General features: G+C 34.4%; 1 protein-coding gene across 1 annotated transcript; it reads left to right on the top strand.

Moving 5' to 3' along the window:
* The first annotated feature begins 3082 nt into the window (after positions 1-3082).
* LOC128244038 (NADH dehydrogenase [ubiquinone] iron-sulfur protein 6, mitochondrial-like) lies at positions 3083-13682 on the top strand. The gene is made up of 4 exons (XM_052962058.1): positions 3083-3242; positions 5958-6011; positions 6397-6516; positions 13377-13682. The coding sequence occupies exons 1-4, from the start codon at positions 3111-3113 to the stop codon at positions 13509-13511; spliced, it is 441 nt and encodes a 146-aa protein (XP_052818018.1). The 5' UTR covers positions 3083-3110; the 3' UTR covers positions 13512-13682.
* Positions 13683-14218: the final 536 nt, after the last annotated feature.

Below are 14218 nucleotides of genomic sequence, written 5' to 3'. Positions count from 1 at the left end.
TGTATAGAAAGCATTGCTGCCAAAATCAGCCGAGTCTGGGACAAAAAAAGGTTGTCAAAACTGTCAATCTGTGAGAGTGCAGCTTTAAATTACTATAAACACTATTTCAAATTCTACCATTAGAGGACACTTTCTTGCCCTTTTGCAATGTTTAAGATTGTAAGTAATATTAGATAATTTAAAATTTACGAAGAAAAAAATCTAAATTTTCATTAAGTTGAAATTATTCACTAAGATGCCCCAGAGGTTTCTTACCTGGTAGCTGGAACTGTATGGATAAAATACACTTAGATTACAACTTCATATAACTCGTACATTATACTGTAACGAATATTATTTTATAGGCAATTAATAAAGTATTTTAATGATGAAGTCAATTTATTGCTAATAAACAATTATTACTTGCTGCTACCTTTTATACCCCACCCACACTCAATACTTTTTTCACATTTAGGTGAAGCGGACCTTGCCCTTTTGGAGGGGAAAAATCGCGCGTTTGTTTTTCTAATCTAAGACTCACGATATCTATTTTTTCATGTTCTTGAAATCCCCCACTTGATTGTTATGGTTCACAGTGGCAGATCCCTTAATTATTAACTGGGGGACACAAGTGGGTTGGAGGGCTGTTCTTCCATACACATGGATATTTTGTTTCAATGATGTATTGAAATTACACGTTTACACCATATATGCTTATTAAGATAGTAAATGTATAACATCAGACAAAACTAAAAAGTTTTGTGGGTTTGCTGGAGCAGGTTTTGAACAGGGACTTGCGTTAGAGGGGCGTTACTTAGGGGCACAACTTTTTGGACATGATCCCTCGAGTGGGCATGACATTAATATGTTTAAAATGTGGGAAGTGGGGTTTAGGGGTACTCCCCCTAGAATATTTTAAATATATTTAGTCTGAATTGGTGCATTATGGCGTAATTGAGTATTTTTTTTCTGAGAAATATTGACAAAAAAATAACCTTTAAGTTTACTTGCGGGCCAACTGGGTGGGGGACACAGGCCCTACAGCTCCACCCCCCCCCCCCCCACTGAACGACCCGCCCATGGTCCACTTGTAAATAAAATAAATGAACAATTTTTGCTTGCTTGGGTATATAAGTAAAAAAAAAAACAACTGACAGTAGCAGTATAAATCTGGGTCCGTGAGCCCAGCTCAGATACACCCAACTGCAATTGACTAAATAATATGGTGATTTATAACCCATTTAGGAACATTGATCGTCAAAATAAAATAAAAGATGAAGTTAATTTTAGATTTTATTGTGAAATATTAAAGAGAGAGTACTCGGACTTACAACCGGGAATTTACAGGAGGTAGGCGAAGATGTTATCTCCATTGCTTGATTCTACGGAAATAAACGAAAGAAAATCTGATTCGTTAGCTGCGCCCATTCACCTTCGTTTCTTTCGGTGACATTTACCATATAAGGTATAGGCGAAATCGTCTATCCTTGTAATTCTGAACTTGTCAATTGACTTTTGTATACCTGGACTTGTTGGACTGCAAATGTTCATTTTACGAAAGCGAGTGTCGACTGTAGGATTGCAGTTTTACATATATGCATGATTCGGCTTTCTAAATTACATCATCATATTGTTAAAGGCAAGTTATACGATCTGTGTTTAAGTGAGTTTATACAGGGTCGATCTGACAAATATACATTTTGACTACTATAATGACAAATGACAAATCAATACGAAAAACTGATGAATAGAAACAACAAATAGCACGTCTACATTGACAAATGTAAGAGATATTTAGTACGACTAAGAAGCACATTGTGGGAATTACACGTCTGGACTTTTGGCAACGAATAGCTTCATATATGCTACGTCGGAATGCAACATTTTGCTTAAATTGAAGACGTAAATTGAAGACTTTTCAACCACTACACCATTTTAAATGAAACAAAGGGCAGTCTATGTCACCTAAGGAGCCCCGCCTTCCTTGTATTACCGGAGTTTGCTAAGGTGATTAGTTTCAACAAACACTTCGACAAACCTGTTTCGAAAATAATGTTAAGACAGTGCTCCGTCAGACGGCCGTATTGTGAAAAGTTTTGTCGAAGTGTTTTAAGAAACTAAACCCTCAATCAAACACTGGTAAACGACCGAAGGAGGGGCTCCGTTTAACGGCGTTCACTGCGCTATATTTCATTTAAAATGGTGAAGAAATAGTTATCTTTGTTTAAAGTCTTCAAAGGTAATACTCACTGAATCGAGGAGGTTTTCCACTCAAAACAATGAACCGGGAAGCATGGACGCACCTGACATTACTGCCCTTGATAATATACTTGTCATAAACCATACAATAAAAGAAATAAGAAGTGGCGCGTTGGTTGCGCGTGACTCATCAAGCCTCGTTACCGGCATACGCACGTGTCCTCGGGTCGGATTTTTCTATCCGTACCGGAAACACATGATAGATGCATATATTCCAGGGCTGGTCACATGACCAGAAACACACGTCCGGTATGCAAGAATACTAGCAACATGATGATGGTATATGTTATAAAACATTTTGAGTCGTGAATCTAGTCTATGTTATTTGAGTGAGCACCAACCAAGACTTTCCTGCATGTTTTTAACTCTGATGAGAGGAGACAAGTCATGTTTAACCCAACGAATAGCCCGACGTTGAATCATTTCAATTTTATTTGCGATTGATTTTGTGTTGGTGCCAAATTGTGCTTGCATATTCTAACTGTGGACGGACATGTGTTTTGTAAGCTGAAGTTCTGACACCTTGTTATATATTTCTTTTAAAGAAGTTTAGAGTATTATTTCCAATGGTGGTAATTCTTGAAATATGAGTGTTCCAGCTGAGATCTGCTGATAATATCAACACCAAATATATTTAGCACTTGAAACTGACTCTAGGATCTGGCCAAGAAGTATATACGGATTTATAATGATATATCCCATTTCGACATTCTGATTCTCGTATTTGTTTTAAATGCAAACAGCCATACTCCGTGCAGTGATTAATTTATTTATCAAACTAGTCGTACGAATATTCGATTTTAAGGGGAGGCTACTGTTCGTTTGAAAACCATTGCGTGAAAAGACGTGTTGACTAACTGTACGTTTTCAAGATGGCGACAATCGTCAGAGGACTGTCGAGGTTGACCAAAACAAACCCTGTTTCTCGGACTATTTCAACCAGTTCCAGGGTTTTTGCTGCGAAGGAGCCATTAAATATTGATACTGTTACCCATACAGGACAAGTTCGTAATATACGTTCATTATCATACTGGATTTGCATACGTTTTGTAAATGCATGAGTACTAAAATTAGTAAAAAAGAACGGTGGAAGGGGTATGTTACACCTAACAGTAACACTTTCATGACAGGTTTTGATTAAACATGATGTTTTTTTAGAATCCTTATTAAGCCAAATCATGATTGCCTTGATAGCTCAGACAGCCTGATTGAACTGCGCCAGGGTAGGGCAGGCCATAGTCCAAATAATTGTACGTTGACGGATTTTTTTTTAGATTTTTGATATGGCAAATCCTTCACGTACAAATTGTTTAGTATCAAAAGTAGGTAGTTGTTCCGATCAGGATTCCGGGTTAAAGCATATAGCGTCTATAAAATATCATAAAAACAAGAAATATTACCAGATAATGTTATTTTATATTAGTTCCGTACACAAAAAAATAAATATCCAACTTATAATTATGAGTTTGACGGCTTTTTTTCATTTCATTCTGTCAAAACATAACGATATATACATGAAGGGCACCTGCAAAGCTTTAGGGCACAGTTTTAAATCGCTCGGAACATTTCAGCCATGGCCGAGTTGTTACGATTGTATAACGAGGTCTATCTCGAAGCTTTGTCGGAGGAGGCCGAGCTATTACGATTGTATCGAGTTGTTCCCCTTCACATAATTGTTGTCTGTGTCAGTCAACTTTCGTTTTATTGGAAAGGTAAACAACTTGTTTTAATGCATTAAATGCTTGTTTAGTGCAAAATAACATTTCACTTACATGGTAAAATATGAATATAACTCTTTATGATCAATTTCAACCATAAAATACTTCACTTAAAACAATTTCAACATTTTTAAAACACCCCCGTTTTTTGCACATTCCCGTTTAGACGTTAGGGATTGGAAGAATCCCGTATAACACGTCTATTATTTTAGACTAGGGCAGGCCACAGCTGTAAACAGTAGTCATTCTAAAATGCCGTCAAGGCTTTTTTTTAATGATGGTTAGTCCAGGCTAACCATCATTAAAAAAAAAAAGCCTGGACGGCATTTTAGAATGACTACTGTAAACAGTAAAGGGCAGTTCTCGTCCCAATAATATGGGAAAAGGGAACTTTTTAAACTCTGAAGCATCTGTTTACATGGACTTAGGCCACTTCCATCAGCCTTGATGTTGAGCCAGCTTTTATAGTGACGTGATTGTGGTGTCAACAATGAGTGGAAATGTATAGGGTTCAAACCCTCTTTCTGGCATGCATCCCTGTCAATGATGTAGACATTTGCTGGAAAAACAGAGTTGCAGAAACAGAGAGACTTGAGATGAAAGGAGATGCAGGAACAATATATGTACAATGTACACACAACATGCTAGCTTCTTTCAAAAAAGCTTTTGCCATTTTGGTACATCACTTCTTAAATTTGCCTTTTGTACAGCACCAATGCATTGGCTTAATCACTATTGTCCGGAGTATTCAATTTTCTTGGTAGTGCACTCTTATGCAGGGATAATTCTAGTAAGCGCTTTCCGTGATTTCTCGCATAAAAATCGCTCAAATCACATCCAAATCATATAAATGCGAAATATTCTCGCGCTTGATCGCAGTTTGTGTATTTGTGTCTTTTCCCTTTTGTTGTTTTACAAAATAAAGCATCGTAATCGCTGATGGCTTTTTGTTTATATTAATTGAATTACGGACGAATTGCCTCCCCTACATTGAACGCATTTGTGTTATCGAATGTTTTAATCGATATCGTCCACGCACTTGTTTTCAAGCGTTTTTGCGACCCGGAATAATTTTGTTTACACGGGTTACCACTGCATTTTAAAGGCGTCTACAATATCGGAAGCGTCAAAAGGTCAAATCAGAAAACGTAAATACCAGCTTCAGATGAAAACAAAAATAGAAAGCCTGCATCGCCCCCCAAAAAAGTCAATGCACCTATCAGCTAAAATGGCTAAATCCTATTTTTTGCTCAAGTATGATGAGTATGAATGTTCATGATGTCGGAACTGTTAACAAGTGTTTTCTTCTAGTCAAACAAATGTATATATCATATCTATATATCTATATATTGTAAATTTGTAAATATACCGTATTGATATTTATGAATAAAGTTACTGTTATGCATTAATTTTTCACTGCGTTATCCATGTATTATAAAAATCTCACTGAAATTAAAAGTCTCTCACCAATTTTGGACAAATGGGAGCAATTCTCTCATTGAAAATCTTACATAGAATTATCCCTGCTTATGTCAAATACAAGTAGGAGATCTACTGGTACGGATACCATTTTTAACGTCTGTGGTTTAAGGGGATTGAATCCATGTCCTTCAGCTCCCAATTATGAAGCTGAAAACTATCAGTGACACATAACTGCATAAATAATTCATGATAGCTGCATTAATTTATAGTTGAAGTAAGCTTCTTTGGCCCTGTTTTGCTGGCAATGCTCTTGTGGAGTCTTAAGACCAATAAGCTTTAACAAAAAATAAGGGCACATGTTTGACAGACAGAATTTCAGTCTTGCTGGAATTTGAAAAATATTAAGTGAAATGTTAAGCATACTTGGCATTGCAAAATGCACATTTGTTTATCGCAAGACTGAATTGCATTCTGAAAAGGCATAAGGTTTTCAATTTAAAATGAACAATATATATTTTTTTGTTTATAATGTTGTTTATTTTTATAAACAAAATACATTTTGTATACAATTATTTTCAGGTTTGGGACAAAGAGGACTACAGAAATGCTCGCTTTGTTGGAGGAAAAAAACTGGTAAGATGTTAAGGATTCTAGTGTTTTAAAATCAGATTTTTCATTTTTCTTTTAGATGATCTGTTCTTAAAATATAATTGTGAACTACATGTATGTGACTTTTATTTTCTTTATGAATTGTTTACTTGTCAGTACTGTTAATTCATATATACACATTTGTTTCAAGTACTGATTGCTAAGCATTACCCTTTTTTCTTTGCTTATGTCCAATTTTTCCTTACAGTATTGAATTCATTTTGTTAAATGAATCAGTCAAAAAAAACTTTCAAAAGTGAATAATAGCACAGTGAAACATGAAAATAACAAGCGAAATTGTTCTTTAAAAGAAGACAAAATAAATATATAAAAGCTATTCTGACTCATACATGTGTTATTTGTTTTCCAGGTGAATCCCAACTTTGCTATAGACCTGATAGCGGAGGACCCAGTGGTGGTGTGTAAACGTCGTAACGTCTCCTCCAACAGCGGCGGGGCCCTCGGGCACCCAAGGGTCTTTATTAATCTGGTGAGATATGTCTGCAATATTTCCTTTTTCCTTGGCAAGATTGATTGGTGGCAGAACAGATATCATGAATCAATGTTTTATGGGGATTAGTTGTGTTTTGTCTCTCTTGCCTGACATGGCAGAAAACTAAATAAGACGCCACAGATCTTTATTTTACGTATATGTAGTGTTGATGGACAAGTATATCATAAGCTCTGAAGAACTCGGTTTGCTTACTTCTCAGTGTTTCATGTTGCTTGTCCGCAGATTTTTTTTCTAAACATATTGACCATTTAAAACTATTTAGCTTCTTGTTCCTAAGCTGAAAGGCAATAGAACTGTTAATATTTCTATTTTTTGTCCAGCCTGTAAGTTTTTATTTTTTTGTCCAGCCTGTAAGGTTTGAAGATCTATGCATATGTTTTCCCTACATTGGATTGATATGGCATTAAGTTGATATTTCATCCACTTTGTACTATTATGTCTCCACCCATTCTATGCAGAGGGAGACATATTGTTTTTATTGCAAATGTCTGTTGCTCCATCCATCCATCTTTTCGCAATTTCATAACCATTCCATGTCTAAACCCCTTGAAGCATGTCCTGAAATGTTTGAAGCATGTTCCCCACATTGAGACAAATCCACATTCCAGGCATGTCGAGTTAAGGTCAGAGTTCAACTCAAATGTTTGAGCAATCTATTTTGTGTCATTCTATTATCTTTTAAACCTGTTAAAAATTTCATGAAGCTCAGGTCAAATGTTTACCATATCTGGACAATGTACAGAAACCACATTCCAAGTGCACCGGCTCAAGTCACAAGTCAATTTTAAAGGTTCAAACAATAGATTTGGGTACGCATCATATCTCTTAGAGAGATTTTTATGAAAATCTGATCAAAGGTTCACTACATTGGAAAAACAAGAAGGATCCCCAATTGCAGGGGTGCCGGCTCAAACTCAAGGTCACAATTTAAGGCCAAATGTTTTGTTTTGCACCTAATCTCCTAAATCCTTAAAGGATTTTCATGAAACTAGGATCAAATGTTCATTACATTGAGACAACGTGCAGAATCCACATTACAAGTGTGCTGGCTCAAAAATCAAGGTCACAATTGAAGGTCAATGATTCAAGCCATTTATTTTGTGATTTTGCAAAAAAAAATATGAAAATGTAACTTAATGATAATATTAACTTGCCCCATGAAGTCCCATTCCAACAGCCAAGATCACTGCAAGAGGAGCATTCTGTATACAGGGTGATGATTAAATTCAATGTACATAATTATGTACATGATTAAGTTTGAAAATTTCTTTGCAACTTTGTATGTAATAACTTTGCATAAAGCAATGTTTAGTATAGAATGTTGTGCAAGCAATCTACATGTATGGTTCCCTAGGTCAAATGTCAAGTATAGATGAAAAACATTACAAACACTGCTTTCTAGGGCCTTTCACATTATAAACTGCAGTGATTGAAATTAGGAATTTGAACAGCAAGCCTTTCAGTTTTGTAATCTTAAATATTAAATAAGCCAAAAAGAAAATATAATCTAGTTCTAGCCAAAAAAAACACCAGTTGTATCCAGGGAGAAACAAAGTTTTCTTTCAAGCTATTATGGGAAAAAAATCTTACTTTGCATAATTTCCATGCCAAATTACTTTCGTATAAAATACCAATCAACATGTACATTCTTTCTTTTAAGGATAGATCTAAAATGTATCTATTTATAGAATGTTGTTTTCTGGTGATTGGGGAAATTGTCACTTTATGCAATAATCCAAGCATGGTGCAATTGGGAACCAATCCAAAAGAATGAAACAATTACGACTGCCTTTTGCTTATTTTCATTGTAAAATAAGTTGCCGTTTGGGGCATTTGTAAATATAGTAAATTTCAAAATCTAATCCTTAATTTTCTGCCCTTGCAATCATTTTCTAAAAATCCCAAACTGAAGATGATAACGGAATCACAGAAATTACCTAGAAGAACCACAACATTGGTCATGCAAGGAAAAGCAATTGTGGATTCCATGGAAGAAGTATTGTTTTGGATTATTTAAAATGGAAAATGTTGAAAACATAAGTTAGGATAAAATTAGGGTTTTCAAAAAATTCACAGTCCATATTGGCATTTTACCAGTTTTCAGCTTGCCAACTTGTGTTAATTTTGAAATGGGTGGGAAAAGCCCAAATTTAAACCATTTCAAATTATCGTTTTTATATGCCCGTTCATAGAATGAGACTTATTATAGTTTTAGCTGCGGCTTACAGATGGGCAGAATTATGTTTTTGTCTGATCAATAACTTAAAAACCCTATGTCCAATCATCGCACATTTGGTCAGAATGTTTATGGGCATAATATCTGTGACAAGTTTGATAACCAGCCATATTGCTTGAGTCATTCAACAGTTATTGCCTATCAGTTATATACCGTAAATGACTGGGTATAAGACGATAGGGGGTATTAGACGCAGGGAAAAGATATGTGAAAAATCTGAGAAAAAAACACCTTTTAATCTATGTATTGGGTAAAAGGACGCATAGAAAAAATGTCAAAATAGTCCGGCAATTTCGGCCACCATGTTTGTTGACAGTGACGAAAAAAAATAATCAGAAAAATGGCGAATGTTATCTTGAAAACCATACAATGATAATACAAAGCAAAATAAATTTCATTTTTATTCGTTTCATGTTATATAACATAAACATATATAAAATATAACAGATTATTTAAATAAATACATTCAACCAGCACATATACAAACAAATTGTTGGATGGCACTAAAAAGTACCTTTTATGACAATTTGTAAGATTTCTTTCTGACAGTATATCGTAAACGATAACCTGTTCAGAATGAAGAGAAGTTATGCAAAAACCTTATATTGTACGGGTTTGTGCTCAAAATGTCAACACCTAAAAGAATAAAGAATGTGGAAAAGTGCGAAAAAACAAGACCATTATCGCATCAGTTTGTAGTATTGGTTTGTTCAACAGGTTAAAGGCAGTGCGAGTTTTTCACACCTTATCGTACAACTGACAAAAAATTATTTGACAGTGCAGAACTTTGCTTCTTTATATGCATGTTTATTTATTGTTATATTCAAAATAATATTGAATAATTTTAATCGTACAATATTTTTTTTAACATTATAAACGTCTAATGATACTTTATCCTAATATTCCAACTGCCGTTTTAACCCGTATATACTCGATCGATATGACGTGAGTAACCTCCCCTTCTACATAAATCTAAACAAACGCTCGGCCTGAAATCGACCTCAGAAAAAAAGTTCAAACGCTTGTTTTGTGTTATTAGACGCAGGCATTATTTTACATCGAAATTTGAGAGAAAAAAGTGCGTCTAATACCCAGTCATTTACGTTAAATACTTAAAAATTGATCTTGTCCAATCTTGATCTTGTCAACTTAAGAAATCTTTATCCAATCATTACCAAATTTGTCAGAATGTGTATGGAAATGATATCTTGAACAAGTTTGATAACCAGCAATATTGTTGCAGTGATTTGAGAGAAATTGCCTTTTAATTATATGAATTATCTTCAATTAATCTTATCCGATCAATAATTTTACAAGCCTTTGTCCAATCATCACCAAAGTAGGTCAGAATGTGTATGGGCAGAATATTTCAGTCAGTTTGATAACCAGCCATGACACTCTTTGAGTTATAACCTGTGAATTGGCAAAACTGTATAGTGTCTGCTCTATAAGTTTGGCTTATTCACACAGTTCAACCACTTATCCATAAAGTTAGGATTGGCGTTTTTCGCGATAGTTGTGCTTTTGTTGTTTCAAGTTTTGTGGTACATATTTTGCAAGGGTAAAACATCTATCTTTTGCAACATGTTTTTGTGTAAAGGAGTTGAGCAAACCAAAAGTCAGTTTTAATCAGGCAAATCAGTACATTTAGACAGAGGCATATCTCGAGCACAAAGCTGGTTCAAGGATTATTAGTAGGGTTACTAGTATTTATTTACTGCTACACTCCAGGCCCATTTATTTTTGTAATAGTATACATATAACCTTGAAACATTACTTAAAATCTTCTTTCATAATATTTGCAAAGCTCATGAAAACACATTGACATGTACTTTAACAGTGTGTGTGTATACCAGGTGATAAATATGTCATTAATGCCACGTCAGAAGGCAATATTTTGCTTAAAATGAAGACCTAAACTCTTAATCAAATTCTGGTAAGAGACCAAAGGCTGGGCTCCATAAGCAGCATTGACTGCGCTATGTTTCATTTAAAATGGTGAAGAAATAGTGAAGTTATCTATATTTAAAGTCTTCATTCAAAGCAAAATGTTGCCTTCCGATGTAGCATTTATGACATAATTTATCACATGGTATACACACTCTGTTTAAGGATTGTGTTCATTATGCTTTTTAAGATTGAACCACATATTGACAAACATTTACTTTTGGAAAGGCTTGTATGTTAGTCCTGAAATACAATAATGTCAAGTGCTTGTACTAGATGGCTATGTGTTCTAGTACATTGTGTATACAGGGAAAAGGTTTTTCGAAATTGATATAAGGTCACACAAAAGTGCAACCAGATTTTTGTTTTTTGAACAATGTATTGCCTTTAAACTTTGGATATATACCTGATAAGCTATATTTATTTCATTAAACAATTCATTTAAAACAATGTAAACATTGATAAACTGTTCTATGCTGTCAGATATGTAACATACTGCACCTAGTGATCTACTTTTATTATGGCTAGTATAAAGCACTTGATCTCATAATTATTCTGAGGTCTATATTTAGTCCCCTACCGGTTTCAGTCAAAAAGTATCAAAGCTAGATTAATGAAACTTAGTATGTGAAAAGAGGGCAATATAGAGATTATGCACATTAGTTTATTTTTTTTGTCAGACAAAGTAATGCAGAGTTATGGTCCTTGACTTATTAAAAATATAGCCAATTTGGTCCAGTGATAACTCAAAAAGAATCAAAGCTAGGTTAATGAAACTTAGTATGTGAAAAGAGGGCAATATGGAGATTATGCACGTTAGTTTATTTTCTTTTTGTCAGACAAAGTAATGCAGAGTTATGGTCCTTGACTTATTAAAAATATAGCCAATTTGGTCCAGTGATAACTCAAAAAGTATCAAAGCTAGGTTAATGAAACTTAGTATGTGAAAAGAGGGCAATATGGAGATTATGCATGTTAGATTTTTTTTTTGTCAGACAAAGTAATGCAGAGTTATGGTCCTTGACTTATTAAAAATATACCGTAGCCAATTTGGTCCAGTGATAACTCAAAAAGTATCGAAGCTAGGTTAATGAAACTGAGTATGTGAAAAGAGGGCAATATGGAGATTATGCACGTTAGTTTATTTTCTTTTTGTCAGACAAAGTAATGCAGAGTTATGGTCCTTGACTTATTAAAAATATAGCCAATTTGGTCCAGTGATAACTCAAAAAGTATCAAAGCTAGGTTAATGAAACTTAGTATGTGAAAAGAGGGCAATATGGAGATTATGCACGTTAGTTTATTTTCTTTTTGTCAGACAAAGTAATGTAGAGTTATGGTCCTTGACTTATTAAAAATATAGCCAATTTGGTCCAGTGATAACTCAAAAAGTATCAAAGCTAGGTTAATGAAACTTAGTATGTAAAAAGAGGGCAATATAGAGATTATGCGGGTTAGTTAAAAAAAATTGGTCAGACAAAGTAATGCAGAGTTATGGTCCTTGACTTATTAAAAATATAGCCAATTTGGTCCAGTGAAAACTCAAAGTATCAAAGCTAGGTTAATGAAACATAGTATGTGGAAAGAAGGCAATATGGAGATTATGCACATTAGTTTTTTTGTCAGACAAAGTTATGCAGAGTTATGGCCCTTGACTTATTAAAAATATAGCTGTTGACTGAAAATAAAACCTCAGTCGTGGGATAACTAAAAAAGTATCCAAGCTGGGTTAATGAAACTTAGCAGTGGAAAGAGAGCAATTAAGAGATTATGCACATTATTGTTTTTTTCAGACAAAGTTCTGCAAAGTAATGGCCCTTGTTTAGAAACAGTTGACTTTTACCAGATTAACTAAAATGATACTATTTTAGCACATTCAAGAATTTTTTTCAAAAATCACATTTGAAAATGAGTTTTAACTGTGTCAATTAACACAATATTGTGGCTATCACAGTGATATATATTAAAGTGCTAAAATAAAGATTTAAGTCAACCGAAAAAGAAACATATTAAGTGACTTTTTTAACTTTAGTCCTTGTCTCGGTGTTCAGGTGTAACAACAAAAAAAAAGAACAAAAACAAACAGCAAAGATATGAGCCTGCAGGGCAATTTGTACTGTACTTGCTTGGTTGAGGCATTCATCTTTCATTTCACCATCAATTGATAGACTGATATCAACTAGGAGCAGTGAAACATAAAAACCAAGTGTTATTATCAAAAGATTTTGTCTTTTATCTTTTCATTAAAACGTCAGTACTTTGGAGAACAAATCATAAAAATGGTATTGTTTTTCCATCTCTGATACAGCCACCTGTGATTGTATAATGTTCACTGCATTCATGTCAATAAATTTATGTAAAGGGTACTTTATACTTCTATAAGAAGAACTGGTGTATGATTAAAATCAAAATTCATGTGATAGAGATTCTATAAAAATAAACTAGCAAAACATTGTGTTTAATTAAAAAAATAAATATTAATCTGGCAATGTAATCAACGTTCTGAGAATACTGCACAGTTGGCGGCAAGCGCATCTGCATAACTTCCTTGGCAACTTAGAATATGAAAGTGGCCCAAAGCTGGAGATCAAAGAATCATTAATGATATTGATGAAAATTGCTGTAGACAATAATAAGATGCCTTTATTTCCAGGACAAGCCGGAGGTGTCAGTGTGCGGCTATTCCGGGAGGAAGTTTATACAGGCCAAATACTATGACCCGGCAGTGCATGGCCCTTCCATCACATATGAACAATACCTTGCGGAGATGGAGGCTATCAAGTCATAGTGGGGGCTACTCTCAATGCAAAATATAGGACTTTTTTATTTAAATCATTGTTTGCGTATGTAGTGATTAAAAACTTGAAAATATTGTTTCTATTTGTGTTACACTGAACTTCTTCCAGATACTTGTCTTGGTTGACTGTTTGAAATTGAAATAAAAAACATCAGAAATTTATTGCGCACTTATTTGTTGAGGAAATTTATGACAAAAAACTTGCATACATTTAAAATGCCTCTTGAATAACATTTCTCAATACATATGATTAATGTTCAATCGAAGTATTGAGCTACAAGAAAGACACATTAAATGTAGGATTTGTGCATAACAGTACTACATTTTGACAACTAAGAAGTTGAGTCATGGTCATTTGAAACATTGCAACAAATGTTCCAGTTTGTATCCGGCTAAAAGTGACTCTGCAGCTGGCTATAAAGGACACAGCAACTGGCAGTAATGGTCATTAAAACTGACAGTGCAGACTGAAATGGGCAATGAAACTAGCTGTAATGATTATTGAATGCTGTAATGGATATTAAAACAGGTTGTTAAAAGCATGCTGTCATGGACATTGAAACTGGCTGTTATGAGCATTGCAGGCTGTAATTGGTATTTAAATTGCTGTAATGGGCATTTATGCTCTAATGAGCAATGAAACTAGCTGTAATGAGCAATGTCTGCTTTAATTGACATTTAAATTAGCTGTAATAAGC

This window comes from Mya arenaria, chromosome 2 (assembly GCF_026914265.1).
Source record: "Mya arenaria isolate MELC-2E11 chromosome 2, ASM2691426v1".
NCBI lineage: Eukaryota > Metazoa > Mollusca > Bivalvia > Myida > Myidae > Mya > Mya arenaria.
The sequence above is the reverse complement of the archived record's forward strand: the minus strand, read 5'-3'. Positions and strand labels throughout refer to the sequence as shown.

Coding starts and splice junctions, on each gene's coding strand:
- LOC128244038 (XM_052962058.1), top strand. CDS start 3,111: ATGGCGACAATCGTCAGAGGACTGTCGAGGTTGACCAAAACAAACCCT. Junction 3,243..5,957: donor CTGTTACCCATACAGGACAA/GTTCGTAATATA, acceptor AATTATTTTCAG/GTTTGGGACAAAGAGGACTA. Junction 6,012..6,396: donor TTGTTGGAGGAAAAAAACTG/GTAAGATGTTAA, acceptor TTTGTTTTCCAG/GTGAATCCCAACTTTGCTAT.